General features: G+C 48.0%; 1 protein-coding gene across 2 annotated transcripts in view; it reads left to right on the top strand.

Annotated features, from left to right (window-relative positions):
• SLC35F4 (solute carrier family 35 member F4) overlaps nt 1–13,640 on the top strand; it is a 123,895-nt gene extending 110,255 nt beyond the window's left edge. The window contains exons 3-8 of one of the 2 annotated variants that reach the window (XM_066623013.1): nt 2,928–3,222; nt 3,386–3,605; nt 5,476–5,601; nt 7,665–7,857; nt 11,820–11,909; nt 13,399–13,640. In XM_066623013.1, coding sequence (XP_066479110.1) covers nt 2,928–3,222; nt 3,386–3,605; nt 5,476–5,601; nt 7,665–7,857; nt 11,820–11,909; nt 13,399–13,640 — 1,166 coding nt within the window. Of the gene's footprint in view, nt 1–2,924; nt 3,223–3,385; nt 3,606–5,475; nt 5,602–7,664; nt 7,858–11,819; nt 11,910–13,398 lie in introns of both variants that reach the window. The other variant, XM_066622714.1, reaches the window with a different exon arrangement.
• The last annotated feature ends 4,973 nt before the right edge of the window (nt 13,641–18,613 follow it).

Raw genomic sequence — 18,613 nt, 5'->3', positions numbered from 1 at the left:
CATTGGCATGGTTGGATTGACACAGGAATGTTGGTTAGGAGTAGGCTGTCAGTCCTTAAGTGGCTTTTAACAGAAGACACTTAAAAATGCCTTTAGCTATGAAGCAATTGGCAAGTGTCCAATCTTCTCACTCTTTCCTGATGTAGACCCTTACATAGTGTTGTACCTGGGCATGGATTTGGCTGCATTCCAATTGGCTTCCTGCACAAATGATAATATTTTGCATCCAGAGAATCTGATTTGTTGTGATTTTTAAAGCATAATTATGTTTCTAACCTACATGGTTTCAGAGGGTTGTGTATCCCCAGAAACTTTGCACCTCAAACTTTGCCACAAAACTGGAGCTATTTTGCATCTGGAAATTCTTACTGCTGGTGGTATTTTTTTATTACTACAAAAATTGTCGTCGTCCCCCCAAAGGACAGTTTCTTGCTCTCCAGTGGTGGTGGTGATGTGGAAAGGACTGTTGGACGTTTGTTGCAGCCAACTCCAGAGTAACATATAGTTTGCCCCTGAATGTCTGAACCAACTGCATTGAAACGGTCACATTTGAGATTATGGGGAAGCACTGAATTTGTTATTTTGAAAGGGGGTGAGTGGAATTCCTAATAACTAAGCAGTTCAATTCTGGCATGCCTTTTTTTTTTTTTTTTTAATGTCAACTGGTTTTCATTATAAAACACCGGAACAGTGCAAATCAAAAGTAGGTGGCCATGTTGATCCATTATTAGACCAAAATTTATCAGTATGTACACTTCCAGCATTTCAGATATGAAAACAGGAATTGCTTGTAACACTCCCTATTTTTAAGACAAGGATCAGTGTCTGATAGAGCTCCTCTGGCTGTCTGCCCTACAGTTTATGGTGATGCATTAATTTAATTAATTTAATTTTTAAAAAATTAAATAAATTAATTTAACTAAATTAATGCAGTTAGTGCTGGCTGCAACTAGCCTGGCCTACCTTGATTTAAAAGCCCAGACAACATGCGTTGTTTTGGTTAGAAGATATAGGATGAAAAAAGAATTGCCCTGCAATATGTTATTACCAATTCCTGAACAGAGCTTAGCAGCTGCTGTGCGTGTAAAATGTTAGTTTGTACACTGCCTGGTGCCATCATCCAGATGCATGCCTAAAATGCATCTATCTCCTCTCAGAGATTGATTTATTGGCATTTATTTTAAAATGTATACATTGCACAGCATTTCTGGTGAAGGATCTGCGGGGTGGTTTCGCACAACAAGAAAATGCACTCTAGAGAAAATCAAACCACCACAGCATTGGCTCCTTCCCTGGCACCCCTTCCGAGTCAGGAGGGCAATTCTTCTGTCCCCACTCTGAATTTGCTTTGGGAGGTTGCATAGCCAAAGCAGGTTGGCTACACAGTGGTGTGATATTTGTGTGAGCTCCTGATTTATGCATTGATTCAGATCTTTATATCCTGCCGTTCTTTCCTAAGTGGGGCCGTTAATGTGGCTAATAAAACCATAGCAGCAAAATAACATATTTTGTAAAGTAATGATCTTAAAACCACACCGTAATTGGCAGCAGTATTTTAATAGGGAAGGAGAAAGTAGATACAGATAATTGGTCAAGATCACTCAGGAAAGCAAGGCAGCTGGAGCAGAAGCATAGCCAGAGGGGGATGGGGCAGTAAGTACAGCAGGCTTTGCAGTGCACCAGGTAAGCGGCCCCTCCCCACTGGGGCCATTCAGGGCAGTGATGGCACATTACTGTCGCTGCCTTGAATGGCTCCAATAGTGGGGGGCAGGGCCACTTACATGGTAAATTGCGAAGCCTGCCGTACTTACACTGACACCCCCCTCTAGCTATGCTTCTGAGCTGGGGGGGGAATTGCCTTGGAGTGGCAGTGGGGAGGGAAAACAGTGACTTCAGATGGCACTGCAGGGAAGGAACGTGTGTGAACCAAAGTCCCATCGTTCCTTGATCCAGTGCTCTTTCATCCTGTGCCCCACTGCAGTCCCAGAGATCATTGCATATGCTCTATACCAGTGATTTTCAACCTTTTTCATCTCGCGGCACACGGGCAAGGTACTAAAATGGTCAAGGCACACCATCAGCTTTTTGACAATTGACAAGGCACACTGTGCTGTCAATGGGGGCTCACATCCCCCAATGGTCCTATTGATAAATGACCCTCTCCCAAATTCCTGCGGCACACCTGGGGACCATTCGTGACACACCGGTGTGCTATGGCACAGTGGTTGAAAATGGCTGCTCTGTACAATTCCAGCTACGCCCCATGTCTGGTGAGTAACTACACTTGCAGAATAAGTATTCTTGTGTGTTTATTTAAGCCATTTGCATTCCACTTTTCTACAATGTAGGGTGCAATCCTCACCCCTTATGTCAGTGCTTTCCAGCACTGGCATAGCGGTGCCAATGGGACATGTGCTGCATCCTGCAGTTGGGTGTCACTCACAGAGGCCTCCTCAAAGTAAGGGAATGTTTGTTCAGAGCATTGCGCTTATGTCCGTGCTGGAAAGCACTAACATAAGGGGTTAGGATTGCACCCTTAGTTATTCAAGGCAGATGACAAATATTTTTGAATGAAGTGCTTTATGGCTTCAGCAGGTGCTGCCTTCCACCCTAAGACAGATGACCAGACTCCCCCACACCCTGCTTTGATACCTGCTTAGGTTCCGTCTGCCCTCAGTGGTGGGGCAAAGAAGAAGTCCAGATTGGAACCAGTGCTTCCCAAGAGCAAATCCCAGAACAAATAACAGGCTCTTCCCACTAGCTTGACGGCAGTTGCAATCTTCACAGGATGATGGCTCTGATACTAGCCACAGTACCCTGACAGTGTGCCATTTCTTGCTCCCTTGCATATGCCCTGGGTGATATCCAGGATCTCAAACGTGGTTGTTGCTCTTGTAACAGAACTCCTTTGTCTCTATTTGCAGGAGAAGACGGGACACAAGCCAACACCGACAACACCAGCCAAGAGAGCCATGCTCAGACCCGGTGCGAGTCTTGCATCTCGACATTTCTCAAGGTTGTCTGGGGATTTCTGATTATTTTGTCCGTCTCCTCCTCTTGGGTTGGAACGACACAGATTGTCAAAATCACATTCAAGAACTTTGATTATCCCTTTTTCATGACTTGGTTTTCAACCAACTGGAACATTATGTTTTTCCCAGTTTATTACTCTGGACATCTTGTCACTGCACAGGAAAAACAATCACCCATCAAAAAATTCAGGTAGGTCTGTTCTCTGCCAGGTGGGAGATATGACATTTCATTGGGGTGGCCTGCTGGCGACTGCAGCTGATCTGCTGGCCGCTCCCAAAATTCTGTCACACCCTGTCCTGAGACTTTTATGTCGGTCCTCACCCTGATTTTTCAAAATCTTTCCTTTCTGCAGGGAATGCAGCCGGATCTTTGGTGAAGACGGCCTGACACTGAAACTCTTCCTTAAAAGGACAGCTCCCTTTTCTATTCTCTGGACTTTGACTAATTACCTTTACCTGCTGGCTTTGAAGAAGCTGACAGCCACAGATGTCTCAGCCCTCTTCTGTTGTAACAAGGCCTTTGTCTTCCTGCTCTCCTGGATTGTGTTGAAAGACAGGTTCATGGGTGTCAGGGTAAGACCCCAGCAGTCTTCTTGAATTCTTCTTTTCACTTCACATAGTAGCGTAGCTAAAGGGGGTGCAAAGCACTAAGTTTTGCAGTTGCCTGAATATGCCATGCAAGGGGCCCCTCCTCTTCAGAGCCATTCCTGGCGGCAAGAGCAAAACTGAGATGAATGCCTCGCTCCGAAGCAGAGTGGGAGGGGCCGCTTGCACGGGCCGTTCAGGCGTCTGCAAAACTTAGTGCTTTGCACCCCTCTGGCTACTCTACTGACTTCCCACTCACTATTCAGGATTTTGGAGAACATCATGATGCTCAAAAGCATGTATGTCATGTTCACAGACTTCTTGTTAGCTTTGTAGTGAACAGTGTAAGCAAGTGAATATCTTCTTCCCAGTTGAAATTGTGCTGAGCAGGCAGGCCAGCGGGCTTGTGCTGAATCTGGTGCAAGTTTGGGGCCAGAAGTGGCGCAACCTGAGGCAAGGGGGAAACGTATCCTGTGTCACGCTGCACTGGCCCCAGTGGGTCTATTCTGATGTGTGCCACCTGAAGAGGTGGTGCAGATCTGAGCAGAATGGAGTGGCCAGGGACCACTCCATGCCACCCAGGAACGGGGTCAGGATCCGGCATAACTGCTGGATCCTGGCCCCGCCTCCCACTTTTCACCCTTCTGCCCCTGGGAACACCCACCACCCGCCCTCCCCCACCCCAAAACGCCTCCTCCCCGTCCTCCCCATGCCCCCCCCCGACTTACCACACTGGGCCTGGATCCAGCACGGGGAGGTAAGCACAACTTCTTGTGCTGGCCTCTACTCTTGAGTTGGCGCAAACATGCCTTATGGGTCAGCGCAAGTGACTTGTGCCAGTGACTTTAACTGGAGGTTAGAATTGTGGCCTTAGTGACTCAGCAGAGCAGTGATTTTCAACCTTTTTTTTTTTTTATCTCATGGCACACTAACAAGGTGCTGAAATTGTCAGCTCACACAGTGGCATAGCTAGGGGGGCTACAAAGCACTAAGTTTTGCAGGTAACTGGACAAGTTGTGCAAGCTCGTCCAGTCACCTGCAAAACTTAATGCTTTGCACCCCCCTGCCCCTTTGGAGCCAGGCATTGGCCTCCATTGGCTCCCCCCGCCCAGAATGGCTCTGAAGGGGAGGGAGTGGGGCCGCTTGCATGGCACATTCAGGCATCTGCAAACTTAGTGCTTTGCACCCCCTCTAGCTATGCCATTGAGCTCACGTTATCAGTTTTTGGTCAAGGCACACTGCACTGCCGGAGGGGGGGATCACATCCCCCAGTGGCCATACTAATAAATGACCCTCCCCCAAACTTCCGCAGCACACCTTCTGACGATTCTCTGCACACCAATGTGCCATGGCACACTGGTTGGACATTGCTGCAGTAGAGTATGGGGGCTGAAGAGTTGTGTGAAAACTCATGGGAAAAGGCAGGTTTGAGATGGAGTTTGAAGGAAGTAAGGAGGGTGGCACCATGGAGGTTGTTCAATGCATAAGAGACACCAATGGGGGAAGTTTGGAGCGACTTGATGGAGTAAGAAAGCTCCAGGTGGCTGAGGGTAGAAAAGCTGGAGGAGCAACAGCAAGAATGTACTGGGATATTCCATTCGAGAGCGAAGGGGTGACAAGACCATGTAGGGCTTTGTGGATTCAAGGCTGCTTATCCTGGATCCAGAAGCAAATAGGAAGTCTTCACTTCCATCACAGCGTGATGCTCCCATCCGCTATCTTAATCACCTGTTTAACGGGGTACTTGGGAAGATTAAACCTAAAAGGAAAAGCATCTTGATACACACACAGTCACCTCGTCTCATCTCTTTCCAGATAATCAAGTTGCTTTAAATTTCTTTGCTTTCGGATTACGCAGATAGTCGCCGCAATAATGGCCATCACCGGAATTGTCATGATGGCATATGCAGATGGTTTCCATGGCGATTCAATTACCGGCGTTGCGTACGCTGTTGGATCCGCATCAACCTCTGCACTGTATAAGGTAGGTCATTGCGGCACCTTGCCGTCTTCCCACATTAAAACACACGCGCACAAGCGCCAAACAAGATTGATTTAGAAATGCCGACCCTCCTCTCTCTGGTTGCCTGATTTACATTCGGAGCCAGGTGCATTGGGAGAAAGTTACAACAGAGATAATTACTTTGTGAGCACCAAGGATTCGGCTTATTTTCCCTTTATCAAGTCTTAATGAAAACTCTATTATTCCACAGCAGTGAGATTAACATCTACGAGTTTCCCCATTTTCTGCTGGGGGATGTTATTGATGTGTCTTGAGCGAGGCTTGCGATGTACGACTGTAAGCTGATGTCTGCCCCAGTGAGAGAGAACATTCTCATATAGAAGCATATTTCTCTGGGTGCAAGGGCAGTCCTTCAAGGTGGCTAGGGGTTCCAGTCTCTTTGGTGTCCCAACAAGGTTCCCAAGGGACTCCTAGAACAGATGGGAACTCTTTATCTTAAAGGTTAGGAATCAGAAAGAGGTGCTCTTTAAAGTATGGAAACTGAGCTGCTTAGATTGCCGTACTTACCAGCTTTTAAACTTGCACTTGGAAGTGAACAGGTGACCAGTGACTGCTTTGAGACTGGCCATTTATGGGCTTCTCTCCCAACTCCAGCCAGAATCTGTATCTGCTAAAGCTTTGGAATAATCTTCAAGGACAGCTCCACAAAGAGCCTGCCACAGTAGTCAATCCTTGAGGTAGGAAGCTGCCAGAGGTGCACAACTGATGTATTGAACTGAAATAATGTTATATTGCCCAGGTCAAAAAAAATTTTGCCAATAACTTTTGGATGACTTGGAGGGAGATTCAGGGGCTTCTGTAAACATTTTCTCTCCCGCTTTATGGAAAATTGAGCGGTCTTCATACATTTATCATGTGGTGTGGGAACTTTACTTGTCCCAAACAAGACTTAACTTTCTTCCTCTGCAGCTGCCGAAAGCTAAAGGGAAAATTTGGATCAGGGCATTAGGGTGTGTTGACATTCTCTGAGGCCACTTGGTAATGGAAACGGAAGCGACCACTTTGATTCTTGTTTAGGTGGTCTCAGGCAAGCCAGTCTGTCTCAGCCTCAGTCTTTTCCATCTGTAATATGGGGATAATAATACTTATTTACAGGACTGTTGTATGGACATCATCAAGTTAATACGAGTGCTTTGCACAATCGGAAAGAGCTATATAAATGCTGAATTACCTCAGAATGCCAGATGTCAGGGAGGGCACCAGGGTGCAGGTCTTATGTTGTCTTGAGTGCTCCCTGAGGCATCTGGTGGGCCACTGTGAGGTGCAGGAAGCTGGACTAGATGGGCTTTTGACCTGATCCAGCAGGGCTCTTCTTGTGTTCTTATAAATAATAATGATAAAATCATCAAGTCTGGAAAGATTTCTGGAACACGCAGCCCCAAATCAGAATTCTCTGCATGTAAGTCTACGAAGATTGTCCTATATAATTCAGACACAGTGGACCATAAGGCAGGAACAGACAAGAGAAAATATTTCTTTATTCAGCGTGTGGTTGGTCTGTGGAACTCCTTGCCACAGGATGTGGTGACGGCATCTGGCCTGGATGCCTTTAAAAGGGGATTGGAGAAGTTTCTGGAGGAAAAATCCATTACGGGGTACAAGCCATGATGTGTATGCGCAACCTCCTGATTTTAGAAATGGGCTATGTCAGAAGGCCAGATGCAAGGGAGGGCACCAGGATGAGGTCTCTTGTTATCTGGTGTGCTCCCTGGGGCATTTGGTGGGCCGCTGTGAGATACAGGAAGCTGGACTAGATGGGCCTATGGCCTGATCCAGTGGGGCTGTTCTTATGTTCTTATGTTCTTACTGCCATCCAGATGTTGGCCATAGGACTAGCTCCCTGGATTAGCAAGCTGCTTCCTTGTGCCAGTGGCAAACCAGACTTACACCCTTGTACGCTCCAGGAGTCAGCTGCCAGGATGTGGTTTGGGGCTGTGGGAATGTCATGAAATGCACTTCAATGTCTGTTCTTTGTCAACAGTCCTCAACTGTTTTCCTTTCCTTTTCCTCTCCCACAACTGCAGGTCTTGTTTAAGATGTTCCTTGGAAGTGCCAACTTTGGGGAGGCTGCCCATGTCATTTCAACGCTTGGCTTCTTCAACTTGATCTTCCTCTCCTTTATCCCCGTCATCCTGCATTTTACAAAGGTGGAATGCTGGTCCCCCCTTTCAGCAGTGCCCTGGGGCTACCTGTGTGGAATCGCAGGCCTTTGGCTAGGTATGTGTCCGGGAAGGGTTTCAATATGCAAAGGACTCTCCGAGTTTATATTTTGGGAGTGGGGTTTCTGGCTCCAGCCTAAAAGAAACTCTGCTGACCATTGTGTGAAAAGCAACTTTCCTTGATAGATCAATTTTTGTGCAGTTCTCATGGAGAGAAATTCAAGAGGAAAAACAGTGATATAATAATTCCACATTGTCTTTTTTTAAATTACAATTTCCAAATATCACATGCAATTATGTTCCCATTAAAACCATGTCTATTGTTATTGCTATTCTTTGATGATCAAAGAGATCATCGCCACTGAGCTGCATGAAATCCTCTGCCTCTGCTGGAGAGAAGGTGGAGTACCACAGGACATGAGGGATGCAAACATCATCATGCTGTACAAGAACAAAGGCGACAGAGGTGACTACAATAACTACCGCGGCATCTCTCTCCTTAGCGTTGTAGGAAAGCTGTTTGCCCGAGTTGCACTAAAGAGGCTCCAGGTACTTAAGAACATAAGAACAGCCCCACTGGATCAGGCCATAGGTCTATCTACCCAGAATCGCAGCCAACAGGTCCACCACTGATATGGTATTCTCCCTTAGACAGCTGCAGGAGAAATGCAAAGAACAACGACAGCCACTCTTTATAGCCTTCATAGATCTCACAAAGGCTTTCGACCTGGTCAGCAGGGACGGCCTCTTCAAGATTCTCCCCAAGATCGGATGTCCACCCAGGCTCCTCAGCATCATCAGGTCTTTCCACGAGGACATGAAGGGCACTGTAGTCTTTGATGGCTCCATATCAGACCCCTTTGACATCTGAAGCGGAGTGAAGCAGGGCTGTGTTCTCGTGCTGACCTTGTTTGGGATTTTCTTCGCTGTCCTGCTGAAGCAGCCCTTTGGAACGGCAACAAAAGGCATCTATCTCCGGACCAGATCAGATGGAAAGCTCTTCAACGTCTCCAGACTGAGAGCAAAGTCCAAAGTCCAGCTGAAATGTCTGTGTGACTTCCTCTTTGCCGACGATGCAGCTGTCACTACCCACTCTGCCAAAGATCTCCAGCAGCTCATGAGCTGTTTTAGCAAGGCCTGCCAAGATTTTGGACTGACGATCAGCCTGAAGAAAACACAGGTCATGGTTCAGGATGTGGACTCACCTTCCTGCATTACAATCTCTGTGCATGAACTGGAGGTTGTCCATGACTTTGTGTACCTTGGCTCAGCGATCTCCGACACTCTTTCTCTCGATACCGAGCTAAACAAGTGCATCGGTAAAGCAGCTACCACGTTTTCCAGACTCGCAAAGAGAGTCTGGTCCAACAAGAAGCTGACGGAACATACCAAGATCCAGGTCTACAGAGCTTACGTCCTGAGTACACTTCTGTACTGCAGCGAGTCATGGACTCTTTGCTCGCAACAGGAGAGGAAATTGAATGCTTTCCACATGCACTGCCTCCGACGCAACGTCAGTATCACCTGGCAGGACAAAGTTCCAAACAACACAATCCTGGAATGAGCTGGAATCCCTAGCATGTATGCACTGCTGAGATGCCCACGTTTGCTTGGTCATGTTGTGAGAATGGGCAATGTTCAGATCCCAAAGGATCTCCTCTATGGAGAACTCGTGCAAGGAAAGCGCCCTACAGGTAGACCACAGCTGCGATACAAGGACATCTGCAAGAGGGATCTGAAGGCCTTGGGGATGGACCTCAACAAGTGGGAAACCTTGGCCTCTGAGCAGCCCGCTTGGAGGCAGGCTGTGCAGCATGGCCTCTCCCAGTTTGAAGAGACACTTGGCCAACAGTCTGAGGCAAAGAGGCAAAGAAGGAAGGCCCATAGCCAGGGAGACAGACCAGGGACAGACTGCACTTGCTCCTGGTGTGGAAGGGATTGTCACTCCCGAATTGGCCTTTTCAGCCACACTAGACGCTGTGCCAGAACCACCATTCAGAGTGCGATACCAGAGTCTTTCGAGACTGAAGGTTGCCAACAAGTGATTCTTTGTTCGGTCAATTATTTATATGGTACTGTCCGTCAGTGTACACGGCACTGTATACCAAATGAGAGGACAGGTCCTGACCCTGTGGGGTTTACAATCTACAGCATCAATTTTCAACGTTTTATTCTCACAGTCCACTGACCTGTAAGGTCTTCTCTATTGTCTTCACCTCTTGTGATGTCCCTTCTGGCTTCCAAAAGACTCATCTGAGTTCTGTGGTTCTATTTTTAGGGCAGCTGTTCATGAACTACAAATCATTGTTCTAGACAGATACAAGGGAAACGTAGAGGAAAGGGAAGGCAGGCATTCTTCTGAGTTAGATCGCTGGTCCCCCTAGCCCAGTGCTCCCTACCCGGACTGGCAGCAGCTCTCCAAGATCTCAGGCAGAGGAGCCTTTTCCAGCACTGGTTCTGTGACCCTTTGGATGCCAGACCTGCTGTAGGCAAAGTGAGTTGTAGCATCTCTCCAGAAGGACAGCGCGCCTAAAGGCACATAACCCAGCAGCATTACTGGAGCTTAGCAGGTCTAGATCGCTGACAGGACTGGCCAGGCCATAATGTGATTTGCATCAGGGTGGCTGATGGGAGGAGTGGGGTTTTGAGGTTGCCCTTCACCCTGAGTCTGTGGCCACCTCCTTCCAGTGGGAGGAAGAGCAAGGGGAATGTGGGCAGCAGTGAGCTACTGCAAGACCCCTTCTCTTCATTCATTTACGTAAATAAACCGCACAAAGAAGGAATAAGAACATAAGAAGAGCCCCACTGGAGCAGGCCATAGGCCCATCTAGTCCAGCTTCCTGTATCTCACAGCGGCCCATCAAATGCCCCAGGGAGCACACCAGATAACAAGAGACCTGCAAGGCTTCCTGGGAATTGTAGTTAAGAACATAAGAACAGCCTCACTGGATCAGGCCATAGGCCCATCTAGTCCAGCTTCCTGTATCTCACAGCGGCCCACCAAATGTCCCAGGGAGCACACCAGATAACAAGAGACCTGCAAGGCTTCCTGGGAATTGTAGTTAAGAACATAAGAACAGCCCCACTGGATCAGGCCACAGGCCCATCTAGTCCAGCTTCCTGTATCTCACAGCGGCCCACCAAATGCCCCAGGGAGCACACCAGATAACAAGAGACCTGCATCCTGGTGCCCTCCCTTGCATCTGACATAGCCCATTTCTGAAATCAGGAGGTTGCACACACACATCATGGCTTATAACCCTTGATGGATTTTTCCTCCGGAAATTTGTCCAATCCCCTTTTAAATGCATCTAGGCCTGATGCCATCACCACATCCTGTGGCAAAGAGTTCGACAGATTAACTACACACTGAGTAAAGAAATATTTTCTCTTGTCTATTCTAACTCTCCCAACACTCATTTTAGTGGATGTCCCCTGGTTCTGGCGTTATGTGAGAGGGAAAAGAGCATCTCTCTATCCATCTAGAGACAGAGATACAGCATCTATCTCTATCCTTCCTTTGTGTAATTTCAGTTCATCTTGACCCTCCCGGCAGGCTTCAAGCCAGCCACGGACCTCTGCAACCCCATGCTCAGGGCAAAGCTCCATGATGGTGCCCCCCCATGGGCTATCGCTCCCCCCATGCAGATATCCGCCCCCCCCACTCACCAGAGGCTCACGGAGCCTCGCATGACCGCAACCCACACTGCAGAAACCTCTGTGAGGTTCCCTGGCATTATAAGCTGTGCTTCTGGCAAACCGGAAGCACAGTTTCCACCCCCACTGGGAGCCTCACAGAGGCTTCCGCAGGTCCTAGTGGCCAGTGCCTGGGGCATTTGCCCCAGGGAAGTCGATGGTAGGCTGGCGCTGGCTTCATTCTCCTCCTGTCTGGCTCCTAGCCTTTGTGAATTTCTTGAAGCTTCAGTTGAAGCGACCCAAGATGTCTCCTTGTAGGTTCTGACTCTGAGAGCATAGGCACATGGCCCTCGTTGCTCATGCTCTGCTCTTTCTTTTTTGTAGCTTTCAACATTCTGGTGAATGTAGGAGTGGTGCTGACCTACCCCATCTTAATCTCGATCGGGACTGTGCTCAGTGTTCCTGGCAACGCAGGTATAAATGATGCACTTCTAAGGTTTAAAAAAAAAAATTCAGTGAAGGTATTAATATTTGCAGCCGTGACTCCAGGCTAACTCACGTCCCCTCTCTGTCACTTTGAAAGATCTCCTGGAATTTTCAAATCCTGTAGCAGTCTGAATGAAGCCCTGGAGTGTGAATGAATGCAGGAGTTAAATGGAAGTGAAACCACCAGGTCTCTTTGGGAAGGGGCTGAAAGGCAAGGATAGCTTTGGCAGGAGTTGAAACATGTTTTCGGATAAATCTGGTCCTGCCAATGCCAGCTTATTTGGGGCACACAGAACTTCTGCTAGTGACGACAGCCCAGCTTTGTTCAAATCAGCTTCAGAAATGTGCCTATTCTTGCTGTCCCCCTTGGCTCTGTGGCCCCCAGTCTACAAAGCAGGGCCAGCCTTAGGGAGATTTGGCCAATTCGACCAAATCAAAGAGGGCCCATGGCACTGCCGCCCCAATGGAATTGTCCATGCCAAGGCATGGCAAGTGGAGCACTGTATTGACCCTCCCACCTCCCCCTGCCCAGTTGGCAGAGAGGTCATCGTGTCACCGCCAACTATTTTTGTGTGCCGCACTTTACATGCAGCACCTCCAGCACTAGTCTCACCATGGCTGCAGTTGCCATGGCTGCTTGATGAGTGGGGGGTCCAAAGGGCTTGGGGAGCACACAAATGCCCTGCGTTGGGTCCTTCCACTCCTGGGGTCAGCCCTGCTTCAAAACTCCTTCACCTATATACAAAATACAAGCCCTCCTGTCCGTGGGCCCTGTATGAGAGCTCCCCTACCCCAGCCACACTGCCCTTTCCTTACCTCACAGATAGGGAGCTTTTGGCTAATATTTCACTGCTGGCAGCATAAGAACATAAGAACAGCCCCACTGGATCAGGCCATAGGCCCATCTAGTCCAGCTTCCTGTATCTCACAGTGGCTTCCATTTACGGAAGGAAGCTTCCTTGCCCTTCACAGCCTCTCTAACTTGGCTGGTTAGCCATGCGGGCACCCTCCTGGATTTAGTGGAACCCTTCTTTTTGCGGTATACACCTCTGCTGGGCCTCTATTACTGTTGTTTTAAGCAGCCTCCATGCACTCTGGAGAGATTGGACTCTTTTTACCCTCCCTTTCAACCTCCTTCTAACCAGCCTCCTCATTTGGGGGAAGTCTGCCCGTCGGAAGTCAAGGGTTTTTGTTAGAGATTTGCCTGGTATTCTTCCCCCAACGTGCATGTCAAAACGGATCGCAGCATGACCACTGTTCCCCAATGGCTCAGTAACGTTTACATCTCTAACCAGGTCCTGCCTAAGCCCTCAGAATGCCTGGGAACACTATTCAAGGATGATGGCAGCTCAGCCAATGGATAAGGGGAGTTTTCAGGCAGGCTGCAGGTGAGACCGTCAGGTCTTACCCTGAATATAACCCGTCTCTCTCTCTCTCTCTCTCTCTCTCTCTCTCTTTTTCCTCCCTCTCTGCGTAGCTGTTGATCTGCTCAAACATGAGGTGATCTTCAGTGTCGTGAGGCTGGGGGCAAACATCATCATCTGCCTTGGCTTTTTGCTCATGCTTCTTCCCGAGGAATGGGACGAAATCACCCTGAGATTCATCAACAGCTTAAAGGAAAAGAAAAGTGAAGACCACGCAGAGGACGCCGCAGACTCCAGCATGCACTTCCGGAGCAGAAGCAGAGCTAACGGGGCTGTGTCTATACCGCTAGCCTAGAGCTGGTGACCTCTTATTTGCACGGGAATGTATATTCTGTGAATATGATTTAATAAATTTTTCTCACCTTCCTGTATGCTAAAAATGACAGCTATTATTTTAAACCGGGGACAGATTGTACGTTAGACGCTAAACGCATCGGTGCATAACAGTTTACATTTGTACACTTATCCAGGAATAGGGGTAAATAACCACAATAAATTCCTTTTTTAAAAAACAAAACAGAACCTTTTTTGTAGTCTATAAAGATATTTCGGGGGAAATAGGTTTTTAAATGGAAACCCCAATCCAATCCAGGAGTTAAGCACACTTCTGCATTATAGATTGTCATGGTTTGAGGCTGCATCCCTGTGTTTGCTTTGAAAGTAAGCCCCATTGGATTCTGTGGGACTTACCTCTGGGTAGGCAGGTAAATGTGCATGTTTTTGCGTTGAACTGTAGCCAGGGTGGGCATTTAAAACTTTACAGAACCGAAAAGAAAAACATTTGTTTTGTTGATCCCTACAAAATGTGACCCAGAAATTTCCTTTCTGCATTCTGCTGATTGATCAGTCCTGCCCTACCCAAAGATTCAGGAGTGACTTTATTTGAACATACAGAAAAGGGAACTCTGTCACCTTCAGATTCGCAAATAGCGTCTCCTGCATTTCCATAACAGCATCTCAAGAGCAACCCTACAGTCACCCAGAATTGGGCCTTTATTATTATTATTAATTTATATCCCGCCTTTTTGCCCCATGGGCACACAAGGCGGCTTACAACAATTAAAAATACAAAAATAGCAATTAAAAACAGTAATTAAAACAGATGCACATAATTAAAAAATCTAAAACAAGCCCCGTGGATTCTAACATAAAAAAGAAAAAAGAGAAAGAAAGCCAGCCAGCCTGTCAGCAATTAAAAGCTTTTTGAAATAAAAAGGTCTTCAGTCTACGCCGAAATATTAACAAAGAGGGAGCAGTTCTCAATTCTAAGGGAAGGGTATTCCAGAGTTCGGGGGCCACCACCGAGAAGGCCCTTTCCTGGCCGCTGCCCCTCTCACCTCTCTTGGTGGCGGCACAGTCAAAAGGGCCCCCCCCCCCAGATGATCTAAGAGCACGGGCAGGATTATAAGGAAGGAGGCTGTCTTTACTGTCTTCTTTACAATCTTAGAGCCTAAAGCTGAATGGAATAGAGGCAGAAGCCATCTGTGCGGCCTATAAAATGGAGGCTTATGCTAATCTTTCATTCAGGAGGCAGCAGACTGGATGTTTCTCTGAGGTCTGGTCTTCACAAGCAGCAGAATGAAGTGTTAGAATGAGTACAGAGGTATTTGCATCCTAGACAATTGTAGTTGTGGTCAAAAGTGTCCTGGTCTTTGGCATCCCTAGACATGAATGTCTGGTTTTTTGTTTTTTGATATCCCATTCATTTACATCCTACTATAACTGGGCAACAAACAAACCATAACTGGGCAACAAACCCCATGTTGTGTATGCTAAGTCACTCATCCCAGTCTTAACCCTACTTTTGTGTTTCAAAAACAAAAAGAACCTCACGAACCTTTTAGAATTCTTTGAAAAGGTCAACAGTCATGTGATGCGGGAGAACCTGTGGATATTATATATCTGGACTCTCAGAAGGCATTTGACACGGTCCCTCACCAAAGGCTGCTGAGAAAACTCCACAGTCAGGGAATTAGAGGGCAGGTCCTCTCCTGGATTAGGAACTGGTTGAAGACCAGGAAGCAGAGAGTGGGTGTCAATGGGCAATTTTCACAATGGAGAGAGGTGGAAAGTGGAGTGCCCCAAGGATCTGTCCTGGGACCTGTACTTTTCAACCTGTTCATAAATGACCTGGAGGCAGGGCTAAGTAGCAAGGCAGACATGTTTGCAGATGACACCAAGCTTTTCCGAGTGGAGAAGACTAGAAGAGACTGTGAAGAGCTCCAGAAGGATCTCTCCAAACTGGCAGACTGGGCAGCAGAATGGCAGATGCATTTCAATGTAAGTAAGTGTAAAGTCATGCACATTGGGGCAAAGAATCAAAACTTTACAGATAGGCTAATGGGTTCTGAGCAGTCTGAGATAGATCAGGAGAGAGATCTTGGGGTCCTTGTGGAAAGCTCGATGAAAGTGTCGACCCAATGTGTGGTGGCAGTGAAGAAGGCCAATTCTATGCTTGGGATCATTAGGAAAGGCATTAAGCATAAGACAGCTAATATTATAATGCCGTTGTACAAATCGATGGTAAGGCCACACCTGGGGTATTGTGTCCAGTTCTGGTCGCCACATCTCAAAAAGGACATAGTGGAGATGGAAAAGGTGCAAAAGAGAACATCCAAAATGATTACTGGGCTATGGCACCTTCCCCATGAGGAAAGGCTACGGCGTTTGGGCCTCTTCAGCCTAGAAAAGAGGTGCCTGAGGGGGGACATGATTGAGACATACAAAATCATGCAGGGGATGGACAGAGTGGATAGAGAGAAGCTCTTTACAATCTCACATAACACCAGAACCAGGGGACAAACATGAAAGTTGAGTGTTGGGAGAGTTAGGACAGACAGAAGAAAATATTTCTTTACCCAGCGTGTAATTAGTTTGTGGAACTCTTTGCCACAAGAAGTAGTGATGGCATCTTGCCTGGATGCCTTTAAGAGGGGATTGGACAAATTTCTGGAGGAGAAGCTCATTACGGGCTACAAGTCATAGTAGGTATGTGCAAGTAGTAGGTACGTGCAAGCTCTTGGTTTTAGAGGCAGGCTGCCTCTGACTGCCAGATGCAGGGGAGGGCAGCTTCATGTAGGGCTCTCTCCGAAGTAAGGCAATCTATTTTGTTCTTTCCACACACCGCCTACCTGCTGCAGTCACACCAATGGAGATTGCTTGAGTGCTTCCCCAGGATGCTATAATCTGACATGCCTGGGGGGATATGTGCAAAACTTCAACCAGAGGAGCAGGATCAATGGCAGGATCTTTGCCACCCTCTCAGCACCGTGCTGGAAGGGGGCAGCCCTGGGGTCACCCTTCATTGGCAGTTGCTGAGGTTGCATCAGTGTCTGCTGGTCAGTGTCTGCATGCCACCACATGCCACTGCACTGCTGTGAAGTGCTGTGAGAGCTCCCCATTCACTGCCCAGAGACAGAGGGCAGGTGGCAGCAAAACACAAGGCTCCTTGCAGAGCGAGTGGCAGTGTTGGCTGGGAGCAGTCCCCCCCCCAGCATATCTGGGGGGCCACTAGAAGACTCTTGTCAAGGTGCTGATTGGGTAGAAAATGCCGTATCTACTGTTATCCACTTCCATCCTCCCCCCCCCCCCATAGATACCAGGTTGGTTGGTTGGCAACCTTCAGTCTCGAAAGACTATGGTATAAGCCTACAGCACCCAGTATTCCCAGGCGGTCTCCCATCCAAGTACTAACCAGGCCTGACCCTGCTTAGCTTCCGAGATCATGGTATAAGCCTACAGCCCCTGGTATTCCCAGGCGGTCTCCCATCCAAGTTCTAACCAGGCCTGACCCTGCTTAGCTTCTGAGATCAGACGAGATCGGGCATGTGGATGCACTTTGAAAACACCAAGACAGTAAAGAAGAAATCAAAAAACAGCTTTGTCTACTGCTGTGCAGCAAAACCGCTGTGCTTTAAGTGCTCTGGGCAGTCTTCTGATCTCCCTGCAACCTCTTCCTGGGCACAGGGAGGCCCCACCATTTGCCCAGGGTTGCCCCAGAATGCATTGCGGTTTCACTGGCACAGCAATAGGCAAAACTATTTTTGACTTTTTCTTTACTTTCCCCTTGTTTTTAAAGTGCATCCCCAGTATCTGAAGAACCGCGAATAACCAAACCCACAGATGCCAGATTTGTGGATACCCGGGTAGGCCTGTACTGCAGCTGAGTAGGACCGTACCATGGGGGAGCACTTTGCACATGGCTCTGGAGGTCCGCAGGTCTTCAGTCCTGTGAGCCCCGTCCTGCCAATCCAGCATGGCGCAGCCTCAGTGACGAAAAGGCCACAGCGATTCTCTTTGGTAGACCTACCTCTCTCATGCAGAAGCAAAGCAGTCTGCTAACTTAATTTTTGTCAGACAAAAACTGTCTTTGCACTCTTGGCACAAAGAAAAAAGAAAAGCAAAACAATTTGATAAATGAGACAGCTGTGAGATTACACGCTGCGGCACGTAAGGGGCAATCAAGCCTCTTGCTGACGGAAAAACAAATGGGTCCCGAATAAAGCCAGCTTGAGAACTGTCCCAGAAAATAACAGATTTCCAAAAGCTCAGGAAGGAAGCGGCAAAATAGGCGCCGGCATTCACAGCCCTGCGCACGCAAGAGGTTATTACTGTTTAAATTGATGTCTGTGGCAAATGTGGGACTGAAATATTGTGGGCTGGCAAGCAAGACCTTGTGAAATTGAGCACACCCAGAACAGTAGCATAGCTATGGGGGGGTGGTACACCAAGGATTGCAGGCACCCTGTAAGCCACCACTCCCACACGCCATCTGGACAACGCCGCAGAACCCAGAAGACGTTTTGCAGCAATTTTCAAGGGAGTTTGTGCTCCAAACTCCCACAACACACCCGTGGCCCTTCTGCGGCACACCAGTGTGCCCTGGTACAGCGGTTGAAAATGGCTGTGCTAAAGGATTGCTTATACTGTACACTGTCCAAGAAATCAATTAATTACCAAGACCGAATTGCATGCGCAGACAGATGCTGAGCTTGCAACTCCACAAGCTGATTTAGCAGCCTCGGTGCCCCTTGCACTAGGGTTGAAGAAACTGCGGTCCTGTCAACTGGGGCGCAAGGGGTGGAATAACCTGCACCTTCTCGGCTGAGCAGCTGAAGAGCAGGATGCTAGCAGTTCCAGAAGGCAGATGCCTGCCTAACTCTGGCTGCTGTTCCTGTTCTAGGCTGAAGCAAGGCCTGTGACACATGTGGGTCAGGAGCAGCACTTAATATTAACCAGCAGCATAGCTAGAGGGGGTGCAAAGCACTA

The sequence above is a fragment of the Tiliqua scincoides genome, chromosome 1 (genome assembly GCF_035046505.1).
Source record: "Tiliqua scincoides isolate rTilSci1 chromosome 1, rTilSci1.hap2, whole genome shotgun sequence".
Taxonomy (NCBI): domain Eukaryota; kingdom Metazoa; phylum Chordata; class Lepidosauria; order Squamata; family Scincidae; genus Tiliqua; species Tiliqua scincoides.
This window is presented reverse-complemented; position numbering and strand designations above follow the sequence as displayed.